A 17,700-nucleotide genomic window follows, 5' to 3' on the forward strand; every position below is an offset into this window, starting at 1 on the left:
CAGCCTCCTTCCTGTCAAAGTTCTCATCTCCTAGGCTGATGGGAACATAACTGAGAATCCCCAGGGCTGAAAGCCATCTCAGCCATCCATCCTTGCCCCTGGTGAGGCTGCTGCTCCCCCATGTCAGCACTGACCCTTGGTCTTTCTCCTGAGCAGCAGGCCTGCCACTGCCCTGTGCTGTGCCGCCTGGCACCTCACCCCACTTGGAGCAGTTCCTCACATCTCGCTTCTGTCCTCCCGGCTGTAATGGAAGCTTTTCTCCCATGAGACACAGAACAGTTGGCTTTTGGACATCTAGACCTACTCTTCAAGCTGAACTGCTTGGAGATAGTCTCAGGAATCTGCTGGTTCTACAAACACTTCTAAAGTTTGCATTTTCACTTAGACCTAAAAAACAACCTTCCAATTATAAAGACTAAACGTTTGGCTGGGCGTGGTGGCTCATGTCTGTAATCCCAGCACTTTGGGAGGCCAAGGTGAGTGGATCACCTGAGGTCAGGAGTTCGAGACCAGCCTGGCCAACATGGTGAAACCCCGTCTCTACTAAAAATACAAATATTAGATGGGCGTGGTGGTGCACACCTGTAATCCCAGCTACTTGGGAGGCTGGGGCAGGAGAATTGCTTGAACCTGGGAGGCGGAGGTTGCAGTGAGCTGAGATTGCACCACTGCACAACAGATCCAGACTCTGTCTCAAAAAAAAAAAAAAAAAAACAAAAAAACCTAAAGTTTGCAGTGATCACTCCAAATTAAGAGATGTTCCTATAGGGTAAATAGTAAGGCCTGAAGTCGGCACTGCAAACGCAGCCCATGGGGCCACTGGGGTTGGGGGTCTGTGAGCAGACTCTCAGGAGTCTTGCGAGAACAGCTTTCGCGATGAAGGAGCTGTACGTTACGTTTGAACGATGATGATCTCTATACCATCTTCAAGTGCCATTCTCAGTCACTGCCAGCTGTTGATGAGGTTGTTATTGGTCCAGTGAAAAGTGATGATACTTGCTGTACCGATGTCAGATGGACGTAGAGCACGTGCAGGCCACATTTTGAGAAATGCTGAGCTCGCCCAGCCCTCCACTGACCTCATCGCACAGAGGTGGAGCAGAGGACCAGGGAGGAGAAGGCTGCCGGGCTGGCTGTGATGGACCCTGGACCATGGCAAGCTGGGAGTTGCCACGTTCATTTCTCCCAGCCTTTGAGGGACTGTGATAGTTCATGCATAGGTCTGACCTGACCCCTAGTGGCAGGAGAGGCCGCAGCTATCCCTGGCAGTCTTTGTGGCCCCGCAGACCTGCAGGGAGGTACCTGTAAGCCGGTCCCCCTAGCAGTGCCAGTGATGGCAGGTGGAGCCCAGCAGGGCCCCGCCAAGAATCCTTGGTCTTTGGTGTCTTTGCCTCCTCCTTTTCCTCCTGACGGGGAGTTGTGATGTCAAGATGGCCCCACTGTTTTGGGGGTCCACGAGAGAGCTCAGGCCTTGTGCTTGCCCCTGCTCCACTCCTGGGTCGGAGCCACGGTCTCTTGGAGCCAAGTTGGCATCTGTCTTGCATTTGCCCCGCTAGAGGGACAGAAGACCCAGTGCTGACTCCTCACACTTACCCAGCCCGCCGTCTCCTCACACTTACCTCGCTGTCTCCGGCGGCTGCACCAGGGCTAATTGAGGAGCCAGTGTCCTCCCTGACGCCAGCCTCTGAGATTTTTTTTCCTTTTCTTTCTTTTTTTTTTTTTTTTTTGGTGGGAGCCTTGAAAATTCGTGGTTTCTAATCATCCTTCAGTCATCCACCAGTTGAATTGTATTTTCAACCTGGACCAGTTTTTAATATATAGGGACCCTTTTATCTGGAGCCCAGGGTCCTGGGTTTGGATCCTGGCTCTATCTCTTACCTGCTATGTGGCCTTGGGCAATAATTTACCCTTCAAAACCTTTTCTGTCCAATGCCTGTCCTCTCTGCATCTCAGAATTGTAGAAATTCAATAGATCTTGTATGTGAAGCTCATGAGACCAGATACTGTTACACAAGAGTTACTATTTCCCACATGGAATCCTTTCTGGGAAAGAGACAGGGAGGAATACAATCACGTGTCACTCAAGGACGGGAAATACATCCTGAGAAATGATGGGAATACATTCTGAGAAATGACGGGAAATACGTCCTGAGAAATGACGGCAAATACGTCCTGAGAAATGATGGGAAATACGTCCTGAGAAATGAGGGGAAATACGTTGTGAGAAATGCGTCACTCGGCATTTGGTCATTATATGGACAGCAGGGCATACACAGACCTGGGTGGTCTAGCCTACGACACACATCAGCTGTAGAGCCCGTGGCTGCCAGCACAGCCCTGGATGGTCTAGCCTACGACACATGACGGCTATAGGGCCTGTGGCTGCCAGCACAGCCCTGGATGGTCTAGCCTACGACACACATCGGCTATAGGGCCTGTGGCTGCCAGCACAGCCCTGGATGGTCTAGCCTACGACACATGACGGCTATAGGGCCTGTGGCTGCCAGCACAGCCCTGGATGGTCTAGCCTACGACATACATCGGCTATAGGGCCTGTGGCTGCCAGCACAGCCCTGGATGGTCTAGCCTACGACACATGATGGCTATAGGGCCCGTGGCTGCCAGCACAGCCCTGGATGGTCTAGCCTACGACACACATCGGCTATAGGGCCCGTGGCTGCCAGCACAGACCTGGATGGTCTAGCCTATGACACATATCGGCTGTACAGCCCGTGGCTGCCAGCACAGCCCTGGATGGTCTAGCCTACGACACACATCGGCTATAGAGCCTGTGGCTGCCAGCACAGCCCTGGATGGTCTAGCCTACGACACACATCGGCTATAGGGCCCGTGGCTGCCAGCACAGACCTGGATGGTCTAGCCTATGACACATGTCGGCTATAGAGCCTGTGGCTGCCAGCACAGACCTGGATGGTCTAGCCTATGACACATGTCGGCTATGGAGCCTGTGGCTGCCAGCACAGACCTGGATGGTCTAGCCTACGACACACATTGGCTGTACAGCCCGTGGCTGCCAGCACAGACCTGGATGGTCTAGCCTATGACACATGTCGGCTATGGAGCCTGTGGCTGCCAGCACAGACCTGGATGGTCTAGCCTACGACACACATCGGCTGTACAGCCCGTGGCTGCCAGCACAGACCTGGATGGTCTAGCCTATGACACATGTCGGCTATGGAGCCTGTGGCTGCCAGCACAGACCTGGATGGTCTAGCCTATGACACATGTCGGCTATAGAGCCTGTGGCTGCCAGCACAGACCTGGATGGTCTAGCCTATGACACATGTCGGCTATGGAGCCTGTGGCTGCCAGCACAGACCTGGATGGTCTAGCCTACGACACACGTCGGCTGTACAGCCCGTGGCTGCCAGCACAGACCTGGATGGTCTAGCCTATGACACATGTCGGCTATGGAGCCTGTGGCTGCCAGCACAGCCCTGGATGGTCTAGCCTATGACACATGTCGGCTATAGAGCCTGTGGCTGCCAGCACAGACCTGGATGGTCTAGCCTATGACACATGACGGCTATGGAGCCTGTGGCTGCCAGCACAGACCTGGATGGTCTAGCCTATGACACATGTCGGCTATAGAGCCTGTGGCTGCCAGCACAGACCTGGATGGTCTAGCCTATGACACATGTCGGCTATGGAGCCTGTGGCTGCCAGCACAGCCCTGGATGGTCTAGCCTATGACACATGACGGCTATAGAGCCTGTGGCTGCCAGGCTACAAACCTGTGCAGCAGGTTCCTTTACTGAATACTGTAGGTAATTGTAACATAAAGACAGGCATTTGTGTATCTAAACATCTAAATGTGGAAAAGGTACAGTAAAAATATAGTATTAGAATCTTAATAGGACCAATGTCATCTATGCGGTCTGTTGACTGCAATGTCATTGTGTGGTGCTTGACTGGATTTCAGAATATAAATGATTAGTTTGGAATGTCATGATTGATGATGGTGTTGTCAACACACAAGGGCACCAAGAGAATGTAAAAATGCTGTTTTTTTTTTTTTTTTTGAGACAGTCTCGTTCTGTCACCCAGGCCGGAGTGCAGTGGTGCAATCTCGGCTCACTGCAACCACAGCCTCCTGGGTTCAAGCAATTCTTCTGCCTCAGCCTGCCGAGTAGCTGGGATTATAGGCACACACCACCATGCCTGGCTAATTTTTGTTATTTTTTACAAAAATTAGAGATGGGGTTTCACCACGTTGGCCAGGTTGGTCTTGAACTCCTGACCTCAGGTGATCCACCTGCCTCCGCTTCCCAAAGTGCTTGGATTACAGGCGTGAGCCATCACCCCTGGCCGAGATGCTGAGATTTATGGAGCACTTAACTCATTCAAGGAACCTGGCTGCGGCCAGGCATGGTGGCTCACTTTGGGAGGCCAAAGCCGGAGGCTTACTGGAGCGCAGGAGTTTGAGACCAGCCTGGGCAACACAGGAAGAACCTGTCTCTATTTGTTTATTTATTTATTTTAAAAAAGGAAGCTTGCCGCTCCTCCAGGGACACCTCAGTGTGCCACCACCCCTGTCCTGCCCTCACTTGTTCCAAGGGTACATGGCTTTATGATGCTTGTGTGATGGGGTGAATAGAACGTGCTGACCGTTTTAACCATGCGGCAGGAAAACCGTTGCTGGGTGACCCCGTTCTGTGGTCTAGAGAGGGAGTGAGAGATGATGTCCCTCCAGCGGCATCTTTGACTCAGATAAGAGACGCCCGATCAAATCAGGCGTATGAAGCTGGTGGGCTACACACCTCCCTGTCAGTAGCTCATCTAGGGGGCTGTCCGGTTTACAAACGGCCCTCCTGAGTCTACATCTCTTGTCAGGATAGAAAAGCAGGCAGGATGGGGTTCTTTGCCCTTCCCAAGCTTGGAGAAATCCTGACATCCAGAGTGCCCAGGGAGACCTGTTGTTTGGGTCGGGAGCAGCAGTCCTGCCGTTTTCTTGGGACCACTTTGCTGTAGACCCAGCTCTTCCTAAGATACCTCAAGGCCGGACGTGGTGGTTCATGCTTGTAATCCCAGCACTTTGGGAGGCTGAGGCAGGTGGATCACAAGGTCAGGAGTTCAAGACCAGCCTGGCCAACACAGTGAACTGCCATCTCTACTAAAAATACAAAAATTAGCCAGGCATGGTGGTGGGTGCCTGTAATCCCAGCTACTCGGGAGGGTGAGGCAAGAGAATCGCTTGAACCCGGGAGGCGGAGGTTGCGGTGAGCCGAGATTGCGCCACTATACTCCAGCCTGGGTGACAGCTAGATTCTGTCTCAAAAGAAAAAAAAAAGATGGCTCAAAAGGGGAAGGGAGGTTGTTTGTCCAAATGAGACCATCTGTGGGTTACACATGGGATGTGTGAGCCCACACATTTGTACAGGTGTGCACGGGTGTGAAGGGAAGGGAGTGGGGCCCACGCCTTAGTCCTTCCGCATCAGCTTTCTGAAGCTGGAGTTCTGAGAGCAGCCTTCCTCGACTAGCTCACACTACGATAAGGAAAATCCATGAGCTCATGTCCAAGGAGGCCTGGGTGACTCGTGGCTCAGTCGGCGTCAAGATTCCTTTCGTCTTTTCCCTCCGCCCTCCCTAGCTTGTCAGCTTTGTCCCTCAGCCTTGGCCCCTCGTGGCGCTAAGATCATTGTCATGGTTTTGTCTGCTGACGTGTTAAATCTCTTTTGGGAATCCTTGAGAAAACGTTTCCCCAACGGCCCCAGTGGATATTCCCTCCTCTGCCACTGCCAGGACGGTAGGCTGAGTGCCTGCCTTAAGCAGATGGTGACAATCCTGCATCCCATGGAGGAGGAGGACACGTTCGGCTAGAACCTGCCTCTGCCGTGGGGAGCTCAGGGGGCAGAGGGTTGGTGCTTGCATGTGAGAAACAGATAGTATTCGTGTCCAGGAGTCTCTGCCCTTGCCGAAGCCTGGACAACTGATTAATCCAGAAGGAGCACCCCACAGGCTCTGGGTCTTTCAGCATTGCCCAATGTGAGGAATATGTCTTGGGCATTCCTCGGAGGCAGGGGCCATGTCCTACACGTCTCAGCTTTCCTGCTGCACGTCTCCCAGTTCCTGGCACAGTGCTAGGCATGTGCGAAGCCTGCAACAGGTGCTTCTTATTAACCGTAAGAGTAGCCACACTTACTGGATCATTACGATGTGCTGGGCTCTCTCCTCAGAGCCCTGTGTGTATTCTCACAACTACTCCGTGGTGTAGACACCAACATCTCTTTCGTTCTAAGTCTCAGAGAAGCTAGGTAACCTGCCCGGGGTTACTCAGCTAATGCATGCTGGAGTAGAGGGCCCAGAAGCCCAGATACAAATCCTGGCAGTGAAACCCTAAAGCCTCCGTGCTTTTGACTGCTGAGTTGCATTCCCGCCTGGCCAGATCCAGTGACTGACTGAATGATCAAAGGGTTACTGGAGAGAACCTTCTCTTCCTAGAACTCTCACATCATCTTTGAAGGCCTTTGGAGCCAGAGAGAGCATCATCCAGGGGGCAGCCAGAGTCCCCTGGGACATCCTTTGTCAGCAAATCCTCTCTGAGGTGGAGCCGAGCTCTGCTTCACCACAGCACTCTGAGGGTGGTTGTCCCTTCTCGGGTGCATCCCTCCCATGGCTCAGTAATCGTGGTTTTTAGCTGTTCTCACTCTCACATGTACTTTGACAAAGCCTTGACCGCCCTGGTGGTCCTCTCCTGGGTACTTCACCATTTGCCAGTGTGCCCCTTGCTCCTGGGTGGCCTGAGCAGCTCCGTGCCCCCCGAGACCCTGCACTTCTGCCAGGCTGAGGGTGCATCTGTTTCAGCGGCTGCATCGGACCATGGGCCGTAACGAAGGCGGGTCTGAAGCTCCTGCAAGTGGGAGGGGCGGCTCAGTGCATGGCTTGATGCACAGATGAGTAAGAGACCCTCACACGCTTTCACCCATGGCCAGCATATTCCAAGTTGCACAGAGCACACTTTGGGATACAATCCAGTGTTTATTACAGATGGAGGCTCAGTTTTCTGGAAAAGAGTCAACTTGTGGTCAGACCCCTGAGTGTGTTGAATCCCCACCACGATGCCGGGTGTGAAACAGAATTCCCATTTCACAGATGAGGAAGCTGTAGCTTAGAGAGGTTAGTAACTAGGTCAGTGTCGTACAGGTTTGGTGAGCTCCAAGCCTTATTTTCCTTACCTGTAAGATGAAGGTAACAACCTTCGTCCACCTTGCAGGGGAGCTGGGGCACCAACCCCTAAGATTCCCTCCAGCCGGGGCTGTGCCTTGCCTCCACCCATGCCCAGAGTGTGGGGCAGAATATGGAAGCATCCTCTGTAAGCTGGAATAACTGTAGTATGGGCCTCTGTGACCGTGTGTGTGTGTGTGTGTGTGTGTGTGTGTGTGTGTGCTGAGGGCTGTGTCTACAGACCCCATGAGGAGGGCAGTCATCCGGAGAGCCCGGGTGCTGATCCTCAGGCCCTTGTTCTCTCCCCGTAGAGGGCCATCCGCGTACGCAGCCACTCCATGGAGACCATGGTGGGCGGCCAGAAGAAGTCGCACAGCGGGGGCATCCCCGGCAGCCTCAGCGGGGGCATCCCCCACAACAGCATGGAGGTCACCAAGACCACCTTCTCGGTGAGTGCTGGCAGGTCCTGGGGCAGCAGTGGGTCTCAGGGAGGCCCCCCAGACCTATGGAGGAAGAGTACCCCCACCCAGGCCTGGGCAGGCGACTTGATCAGGGCAAGCTGGATGATGGAGGGAAACTGAGGCTGCTTGGGGTCACCCTGACCCCTGACCTCTGAAAACGGTCCTTTGGAGCTTCCATCCTAGACAGCACCTGGGGTTGGCCCAGATGGTGCTAGAAGCCCTCCTGTCCTATTCTCTTGAGTTTCCTTGACAGCTAGACCTCCTCCTTGGGGCCAGCCCTGCAGGATGGTCCTGGGGTGTGTTTCACTGTCCAGGGGCTTGGGACCCGTGACTGTGAGAGGGGTGTCCTTGCTTTGTTATTATTAATGGCAGCAGTAGCCACCCCAGCCTACTGTGTACCAGGCACTGAGCTGAGTCACCTGTAGACACAATCTCACCTGCTTCCCATAGCAGCTGCCCACGGTAGGTGCTGATGTGTTCTCCTGTTCCCATTTGAGGAAAAGGAGGCCCGCTGGGGTTAAGCAACTCGCTAGAGGCCACTCAGCTAAGCTTAAGAGCTGGGATTTGAGGCTGGGTGTGGTGGCTCACGCCTGGAATCCCAGCACTTTGAGAGGCTGGGGCGGGTGGATCACAAGGTCAGGAGTTCAAGACCAGCCTGGCCAACTTGGTGAAACCCCGTCTGTACTAAAAATACAAAAATTAGCTGGGCATGGTGGCGGGTGCCTGTAATCCCAGCTACTCAGGAGGCTGAAGCAGAGAATTGCTTGAACCTGGGAGGTGGAAGTTTGCAGTGAGCCGAGATCGCGCCACTGCACTCCAGCCTGGGTGACAGTGAGACTGTCTCAAAAAAACAAAACACAAAATCAACTGGAATTTGAATGCGAATCTGCTGGATCCAAAGTCTTTGCTGTTTATCACTATGTGTACAGTTCCCAAGGGAAGGGTCCTGCAGGCCTGTGAGTTTGGGCCTGATTGACTCGTACCAGGGGCTGGGGCGGGGAGGGAATCATATAGTTGGGCCTTTCATAAAGCAAAGTGGGCCGGGCACGGTGGCTGAGGAGGGCAGATCCCTTGAGTCCAGGAATTCGAGACCAGCCTGGGGAACAAAGTGAGACCCCCATCTCTACAAAAAAAATGCAAAAATTAGCTGAGCATGGTGGCACGCACCTGTAGTCTTAGCTACTTGGGAGGCTGAGGTGGGAGGATCACCTGTACCTGGGGAGGTCGAGGCTTTAGTGAGCCATAATTGGGCCACTGCACTCCAGCCTGGGTGTCAGAGTGAGACCCTGTCTCAAAATCTAAGTAACTGAAACAAAGTGGCTTTGGATTTGTATAGACTAGGATTTTCCTTTCTTTTCCTTCAAAATAGCAGAACATACTCACCATGGAACTAATTAGGAGTATTATAAATGGCCTCGCATAATTAATTTAATTGACTGAATATTTTCCTAGCTATTACCTTGCTCCCCCATGAAGGTGCATGGCGGGAGCAGAGCAGGGCCTCATCTCCATCTCGTGGATGAGGAGACTCAGGTCGGGTCTCACTGCTCTCCTGAGGTTCCATAACATGTGCATGGCAGGAGCTGGGGCCTGAGTTGGAGACTTGGTGGCTTCTAAAGATTGGTTCTGGGCTCCCGTCTGCCCTCCTCAAACTCCCACCACTCATTGTCCACCGTGAGGCCAGGCAGCTGTCCAAAGCAGAAGGCGTCTCGGCTGCCCCCCGCCGCCCGTTGTGCCTGTGGCCCCGGCTCTGCGGCTCTCAGCCTGTCTTGTGATTGGAACACCGCACGGCTCCATTTGTTTGTGAGGAATGAAGGAGAGTCAGGAGTCCTCACCCTGCCAGTGACTTGCTGGAAGACCTTTGGTCTTCAGCTTCCTCTCCGGTAAAATGAGAGGTTGAACCAGGTCCCTCCAGGGCCTCCCTGGCTCTGTGCCTCTCAGTCTGTGTCTCCCGGAATTGTTCTGAACTTCTCAATATGATGGCCTGGCCCTGTGTTCCTCCAACAGTTGTGGTCTTTGGTGGGTCATGACCTGGGACCGCAAGGTTTGGCTTAACACAGGGCAACAGGTTGTGACTGGCCTGAGTCTCCACGCCTCAGCTCCAGTTACATAGATCTCAGCCTTCCTAGCTGTCTTGCTATTTTCTGGGGTCTCTTCCAGACCAGGAGCCGTTTGTGGACCAGGGAGGGGGATGAGGGGATAGGAGATTGGTGTTTACGCCGGGAGCACTCATTTTGGCGATTTCATCGGCAGCCTCCAGTGGTGGCGGCAACGGCGAAGAACCAGTCACGCAGTCCCATCAAGCGACGCTCGGGGCTGTTCCCCCGCCTGCACATGGGCTCAGAAGGCCAGGGCGACAGCCGGGCACGATGGTAACTCTTGGGAAACCCCTACCCCAGCCTGAATTGCGGGGTCTGTCAACCCCCTCCACTGCTACACTGTTCAGTGCCCTACCTTGCAGGGAGGGGTTTTGCTCAGCTTTAGGAGATGGCCCTGCCTTCAGGCACCTGTGTGTCCCCTGTCACTCACAGCTCTTTATCCAAGGAGGTGGACTTGACCAGTCTCTGCATGGGACGTTCCAGAATTACTCTTGCCGCATTTTGACCCAGGCTTGAAACATTGCTTGGATTCTTGTTTCTTTGCCTCCTTTTTCAGCGCTCACTCAAATGGCCTGTCTTATGGGAGCCTTCCCTGATTCTGCCAGGCAGAGTTAGTTGCACCTTCCTCTGGGCTTCTAAAAGGTTCTATGCTTTTTTCTTTTTAAGCAACTCATATATTACATTACATTGAACCTGTTCTTGGTAATTGTCTTTTTGATTCTTTTAAAAAAAAAATGAACACACAGTACTTGTACATATTTTTGGGTACATGTGATGCTTTGATAAAATGCATAATGATCAAATCAAGGTAAGAGAAATATCCATCACCTCGAACATTGAACTTTTGAGTCAGGAACATTCAAATTCTTTTCTAGCTATTTTGAACTATGTAATACATTATTATCAACTATAGTCACTGTACTGTACTATTGCTGTGCAATAGATCTTATTTCTTCTATCTAACTGTATTTTTGTACCCATTAACCAACCTCTCTTCATCCTGCCCTCCCCTGCCCCTTCCCAGCCTCTGGTGACACCAGTCAACTTTCTATCTCCATGAGATTCACTTTTTTAGCTCCCACATATGAATGAGAACATGCGATATTTGTCTTTTTTTTTTTTTTGAGACAGAGTCTCTGTTGCCCAGGCTGGAGTGCAGTGGCGCTATCTCAGCTCACTGCAACCTCTGCCTCCTGGGTTCAAGCAGTTCTCCTGTCTCAGTCTCCCTGAGTAGCTGGGACTACAGGCGCATGCCACCACACCGGCTAATTTTTGTAATTTTGGTAGAGATGGGGTTTCGCCATGTTGGCCAGGCTAGTCTTGAACTCCTGACCTCAAGTGATCCACCCACCTTGGCCTCCCAAAGTGTTGGGATTACAGGCATGAGCCACTGCACCCGGCCACAGTATTTGTCTTTTCATGTCTGGCTTTCGCTTAACATAATGACCTCCAATTCCACCCATGTTGCTGCAAATGACAGGATTACATTCTTTTCCATGGGTGAATAATATCCATTGTGTATATAAAAAACATTTTCCTTATCCACTTATCTGTTGATGGACGCTCAGGTTGATTCTGTACCGTGGCTATTGTGAGTAGTGCTGCAATAAACATGGGAGTGCAGACCTCTTCCATATACTGATTTCCTTTCTTTTGGATATATTTACCCTGCAGGGGGATTGCTAGGTCATATGGTAGCTCTAGTTTTAGTGTTTTGAGGAACCTCCATACTGTTGTCCATAGTGGCTATGCTAATTTACATTCCCACCAACACTGTGCGAGCATTTCCCTTTCTCTGCATCCTCACCAGCATTCTCAATTGCCTGTCTTTTTGATAAAAGCCATTTTAACTGGGGTGAGATGATAGCTTACTGTGGTTCCCGTGGTGGGGGCAGTTGTCACAGACTCTAAATTATTAAAGACAAATAATAACAGATGTCAGGATATGGAGCAATGGGAACCCTTGTTCATTGCTGGTGGGAATGTAAAATAGTGCAACTACTTTGGAAAACAGTCTGGCAGTTCCTTAGAAGGTTAAACATAGAGTTACCATATTACCAAGCAATTCCGCTCCTCGGTATATACCCAAGAGAGTTGAAAATGGTTGTCCATGAAAAAAGGTTTACATTTACATTTCCTTGATAATTAATGGTGTTGAATGTTTTTTGATATACTTGTTTGCTATTTGTATGTCTTCTTTTGAGAAATTTCTATTCGTGTTTCTTGCCCTTAAAAAAATCATGTTATTTGTGTTTTTGCTATTGATTTTTTTGAGTTCCTCATATATTCAGGTTATTAATCCTTGTTGGGTGGATAGTTTGCAAATATTTCCTCTCATTCTGCAGATTGGCTCTTTACTTGGTTGATTGTTTTCTCTGCTGTGCACAAGCTTTTTAGGTCGATGTAATCCTATTTGTCTATTTTTGCTTTTGTTGTCTGTGCTTTTGAGGTCTCATCTGAAAAGTTTTTGTCCAGACAGACCAACGTCCTAAAGCATTTCCCCAATGTTTTCTTTTAGGAGTTTCTTTGTTTCATGCCTTAGATTTAATCCATTTTGATTTGATTTTTAAGTATGGTGAGAGAGAAGGGTCTGGTTTTATTCTTCTGCATATGGTTATCCAGTTTTACCAGCACCACTTACTAAAGAGACTGTCCTTTCCCAATGTATATTCTTGGCACCTTTGTTGAAAATGAAATGATCGTGTGGTTTTTGTTCTGTATGGTTAATGTGATGTATCACATTTGTTGATTTGTGGATGTTGAACCATCCTTGCATCCCTGGAACAAATCCCATGGTGAATTGATCATGGTGAATGATCTTTTTGATGCATTGTTGAATTCTGTTTGATAATATTTTGTTGAGGATTTTTGCATCTGTGTTTATCAGGAATATTGGCCTGTAACTCTCTTTTTGTTGTACCCTTGTCTGGTTTTGATGCTTTCTGATTCTTTAATTGGTGAGCCCATTTGTTCTTTATTTCAGCAACCAGCATTTCTTGAGTGGCTGCCATGTGCTGGGCATAGTGCTGAATGCTCAGACAAGTGCTACAAAACATATAAGCCTGTCCTCCAGAAGTTCACAGTCTTGTAAGGGAAAGGGCAGCATTTGGTTGACTTCCAAATTCCCAGGTTGTCTGCCTATAGCCTTGGGTGGTGGCATCATGTTCTGAAGTAGGGCTTGCAGGACAAGAGACAGGATTATGGAGAAGGATGAAAAGCTGTGTTTGGAACCTGTGCATGGGAGTTTTTGTGAACCAACAGTAGAGATGTCCAGGGAGTCGTCAGAGTTATAGGTTTTTAAAAATTTTATTTTACTTTTTTTTATTATTATACTTTAAGTTCTGGAATACATGTGCAGAACGTGCAGGTTTGTTACATAGATATACATGTGCCATGGTGGTTTGCTGCACCCATCAACCCGTCATCTAGGTTTTAAGCCCTGCATGCATTAGGTATTTGTCCTAATGCTCTCCCTCCCCTTGCCCCCAACCCCCCAACAGGCCCTGGTGTGTGATGTTCCCCTCCCTGTGTCCATGTGTTCTCATTGTTCAACTCCCACTTATGAGTGAGAACATGCAGTGTTTGGTTTTTCTGTTCCTGTGTTAGTTTGCTGAGGATGATGGTTTTCAGCTTCATCCATGTCCCTGCAGAGGACATGAACTCATTCTTTTTTATGGCTGCATAGTATTCCATGGTATATGAGAGGCCTTGACTAGAGAAGGAGAGTTGGGAACCAGTAGGGTAGAGGTACTGATTGACGATGGCTTAATTAATACGACCACCGGAGAGGCTGAGTAGAGTACCACATTTAAGGGCAGGTGGAGAAGGGAAGGTGGTGAAGCTGACTGGGAAGGAAAGATGAGAGAAGAAGAGGAGGGGATGGAGTCTCTGAAGCCAGAGGAGGAGAAATTCCAGGAAGGGAGGACATCTGTGTCAGACACACAGAGAAGTCCAGCACAGTGAGCCAACCCCCTGGACAGATTGACAGGAGGTTATTAGCAACCTCATCAAAAGTGCATTGAGACACTTCACACCTCTAGGATGGCTTTAATCAAAAAGACAAATAATAACAGATGTCAGAGAGGATATGGAGAAATGGAAACCCTTGTTCATTGCTGGTGGGAATGTAAAATAGTGCAACTACTTTGGAAAACAGTCTGGCAGTTCCTTAGAAGGTTAAACACAGAGTTACCATATGACCAAGCAATTCCGCTCCTAGGTGTATACCCAAGAGAGTTGAGAACAGTGGGCCATGAAAAAAAATGAGTCTACTAGTACAACTAGTACACAGATACTCATGGCAGCACTATTTATCATAGCCCAAAGCGGAAACAGTCCAAATGTCCATCGTCTGAAGAATGGATAAACAAAGCGCCATCTATCCGTAAAATGGAATATTATTGCAATAAAAAGGAATAAAGTCCTGATACAAGCTACAACATAGACAGACCTTGAAAACATTATGTTAAGAAGCCAGACAAAAAGGCCATAACATATTATATGATTCTATTTACATGAATGTCCAGAAGAGTCCAACCTACAGTGATGGCTTAGGGATTGGGTGGGAGTTACAGGGAGAGGACTAGGAAGTGATTACAAATGGGTCTAGTGTTTCCTTTAGGGGGCCAAAAGTGTTCTAAAATCAGACGGTGGTGACAGTTGCACAACTTTGAATAAACTAAAAGCCATTGCATTGTATACTTTAAATAGGTGATGAGTTCTGTGGTATGTAGATTCTGTCTCAAGAACACTATTATTTAAAAAGTACATTGACGGCCAGGTGCGGTGGCTCACGCCTGTAATCTCAGCACTCTGGGAGCCCAATACGGGCAGATGACTTGAGGTCAGGAGTTTGAGACCAGCTTGGCCAACGCAGTGAAACCCCATCTCTACTAAAAATACAAAAATTAGCCGGCCATGATGGTACGCGCCTGTAATCCCAGCTGCTTGGGAGGCTGAGGCAGGAGAATCGCTTGAACCTGGGAGGCGGAGGTTGCAGCGAGCCAAGACTGCACCACTGCCCTCCAGCCTGGGCAACAGAGCGAGACTCAGTCTCAAAAAAAGTGCATTGAGGACACGGCCATCCCGTCCCGAACAACCAGCACGGGGAACACTGTGGGCACGGTCCATGGTCTTTGTTACACTAAAGGAGAAGGATATCATTGGCTGAGAGTACCCCTTGCTTCCCAGCTCCCAGGCAGCCTCCTCATGTGGGTCCAGGAGCTCGTATTCTAGTCTATATGAAGGGCGGCCCCCCGGGACTTCCCAGGAGCCCATGTGTATTGGGTGGTTCCTGCGGTGGGGGCGGATGTCATAGACTCCGCCATATTCCCTGCTCCATTCCCCACGGGGCCCTCTCTTTTTTTTTTTTTTTTTTGAGACAGAGTCTCGCTCTGTTGCCCAGGCTGGAGTGCAGTGGCACAATCTCGGCTCACTGCAAGCTCCGCCTCCTGGGTTCACGCCATTCTCCTGCCTCAGCCTCTCCGAGTAGCTGGGACTACAGGCGCCTGCCACCATGCCCGGCTAATTTTTTTGTATTTTTAGTAGAGACGGGGTTTCACCGTGGTCTCGATCTCCTGACCTCGTGATCCGCCCGCCTCGGCCTCCCAAAATGCTGGGATTACAAGCGTGAGCCACCGCGCCCGGCCATGGGGCCCTCTCTTGACCCATAACTCCGCCAGGTGTGATGGCCAGCTTGGGTGAGAGAGATCTGGGCTAGAGGCCATCAAGCCAGGACTCCTGCTTGGCAGCTGTGGACTTCACCATGAACCTAGAATAGTCCCTGCTGTAGGGACCGGGAAACCCCGTAGTGTGCTGCCATCTCTGGGGGACTCAGGTGGGAAAGGACTGGGAAACCCCGTAGTGTGCCGCCATCTCTGGGGGACTCAGGTGGGAAAGGACCGGGAAACCCTGTAGTGTGCCGCCATCTCTGGGGGATTCAGGTGGGAAAGGACGTCCAGGCAGTGATGCTTGGCAGGGGCGCTCTGACCCCACCGCCCCCCGCCGTGCTGAGAGAGGCTCTGCCTGGGGCCGTGGATGGGGCGGGGGTTGAGGGCTGTCTCCGCGGCCTCACTCCTCATTTCCATTCCCTCAGTGACAGCACATCCAGCACACCCAAGACCCCGGATGGTGGACACTCCTCTCAGGAGATAAAGTCTGAGACCTCATCCAATCCCAGCTCTCCGGAAATCTGCCCCAACAAGGAGAAGTAAGAGAGTGAGGGTGGGGAAAGGCCGGCTTCGGCCACATGGAGCCCTGGAACAGGCTCTCTGCCTCCTGGCCAGCTGAGAGTGACCATCTCCTGCTTCTGGAACTCTCCAGAACACAAAGGCCAACGGGTGGGGGCGTGGGGAGCCACCAGAGGACAGGCTCAGATCGGTCCCGGGGAGGACCCTGGGGGTGGAGGGCTCTTGCCTGTGACCCAGGCTGGCCTCACATCCTGTTCCCTGCAGGCCCTTCATGAAGTTGAAGGAAAACGGCCGCGCCATCTCCCGCTCCTCCTCCAGCACCAGCAGCGTCAGCAGCACTGCAGGGGAGGGCGAGGCCATGGAGGAGGGTGACAGTGGGGTAGGTGTGCCCCGTCCACCCTTGGGCAGGCACTCGGGGGCGTCAGCCAGCCACCCTCCTTGCGTTAGAACAGCACTGTGGATCGAAGCCCACTTCAGTCTTTGCAGAGGAAAGGGGAAGAATGGAAACGAGAGGTGGGCTCGTTGGCCATCACCACCCCCTGGGCGCAGTGGGTGAGGGGACCTCTCTCTGGGAGTGACATAGCAGCAGCAGAGGGCAGGGGCCAGACCCGATGGTGCCCCTGCCTTGGGGTTCCTGGCTGGAGTGGTGAGTGACCAGTGCCCCAGGGGGCTGGGTCAAAGGTCCTTGTTGGAGCAGGATAGCTTGGAACCAGGGTTGAGGTCAGCAGGAAAGAAAGAGCAGGCCCAAGTGGGGAGCGGGAGGCAGCGGCTGTCCCAGGCTTGTGGGGGCTGCCTCAGGCCTATGTGGGCGCAGCTGCTGAGGGTGGGCTGGCCTCGCTCACCCGGCCTCTCTCCTCAGGGCAGCCAGCCGTCCACAACCTCACCCTTCAAGCAGGAGGTGTTTGTCTACAGCCCATCCCCGAGCAGCGAGAGCCCCAGCCTGGGCGCAGCTGCCACCCCAATCATCATGAGCCGGAGTCCCACAGGTCAGTGGCATCTGGTGGTGTGTGTGACATCACCAGGAGGGCAGGCTGTGCCCTGTCCACTGTTGGCAGGGCCCCAGCCACGCTGAACTGGCCAGTTTCCACCCCTCCTCCCAGCCGTGAGGCCCTCCGCTCTGCATGCCCACCTCATCTGTTCATCAGCCTTAAGAGGCCCAAGTTCCTAAGCTCTTCTTACGCTGAGAGTTGTGAAACTGAGGCAGAGTTGAAGGCCTTGTGGGAGATCCCACAGTGGAGCAGTCGGGATTGGCGGTGGGAGAGCTGAGCACTTTCCATTAGCCCTTCTCCCCACCCGCCAGCGCTCCAGCCCTTCTCCCCACCTGCCAGCGCTCCAGCCCTTCTCCCCACCTGCCAGTGCTCCAGGGCCCCTCTGTCATGTTGGGGGTCTTGATAATACAAGAGGGGAAAGGGGTGCAGGGGGAGGGAACAGCACGTGGAAAGGCCCAGAGGAGAGGAGAGAGCGGGTATTCCAGAACTGCACGTGGTTCACGGCAGCTGGGTTCACAGAGCCAGGCGTGAGAGAGGCCGGAGCGTTGACAGGCCGGGTCAGCCCCGGGCCCCTGGTGAGGATTTTGTTCTGCTAGCGGCCACTGTTGGAGTGTTTGAAGGTTCTTAAGTAGGGAAGCACCATCTTGAGTTGAGAAAGTCCATTTTGGCTGCTGCAGCTGCTGAGTATAGAATGAATTAGTGGGGAGCAGAAGCAGAGGGGAGGGAGGGGAGGGAGGGGAGGGAGGGGAGGGAGGGGAGAGGAGGGGAGGGGAGGGGA

At 51.9% G+C, this 17,700-nt stretch overlaps 1 protein-coding gene across 12 annotated transcripts in view; it reads left to right on the forward strand.

Annotated features, from left to right (window-relative positions):
- The window catches only part of RAP1GAP2 (RAP1 GTPase activating protein 2), a 284,239-nt gene that overhangs the window by 256,796 nt on the left and 9,743 nt on the right, over positions 1 to 17,700 (forward strand). For all 12 annotated transcript variants that reach the window (XM_055257978.2, XM_055257983.2, XM_055257981.2 and 9 more), the window contains 5 exons: positions 7,497 to 7,634; positions 9,900 to 10,018; positions 15,840 to 15,953; positions 16,198 to 16,312; positions 16,793 to 16,919. In XM_055257978.2, the coding sequence (XP_055113953.2) occupies positions 7,497 to 7,634; positions 9,900 to 10,018; positions 15,840 to 15,953; positions 16,198 to 16,312; positions 16,793 to 16,919 (613 nt within the window). The remainder of the gene's footprint in view (positions 1 to 7,496; positions 7,635 to 9,899; positions 10,019 to 15,839; positions 15,954 to 16,197; positions 16,313 to 16,792; positions 16,920 to 17,700) is intronic.

The sequence above is a fragment of the Symphalangus syndactylus genome, chromosome 20, assembly GCF_028878055.3.
Source record: "Symphalangus syndactylus isolate Jambi chromosome 20, NHGRI_mSymSyn1-v2.1_pri, whole genome shotgun sequence".
Taxonomy (NCBI): Eukaryota; Metazoa; Chordata; class Mammalia; order Primates; family Hylobatidae; genus Symphalangus; species Symphalangus syndactylus.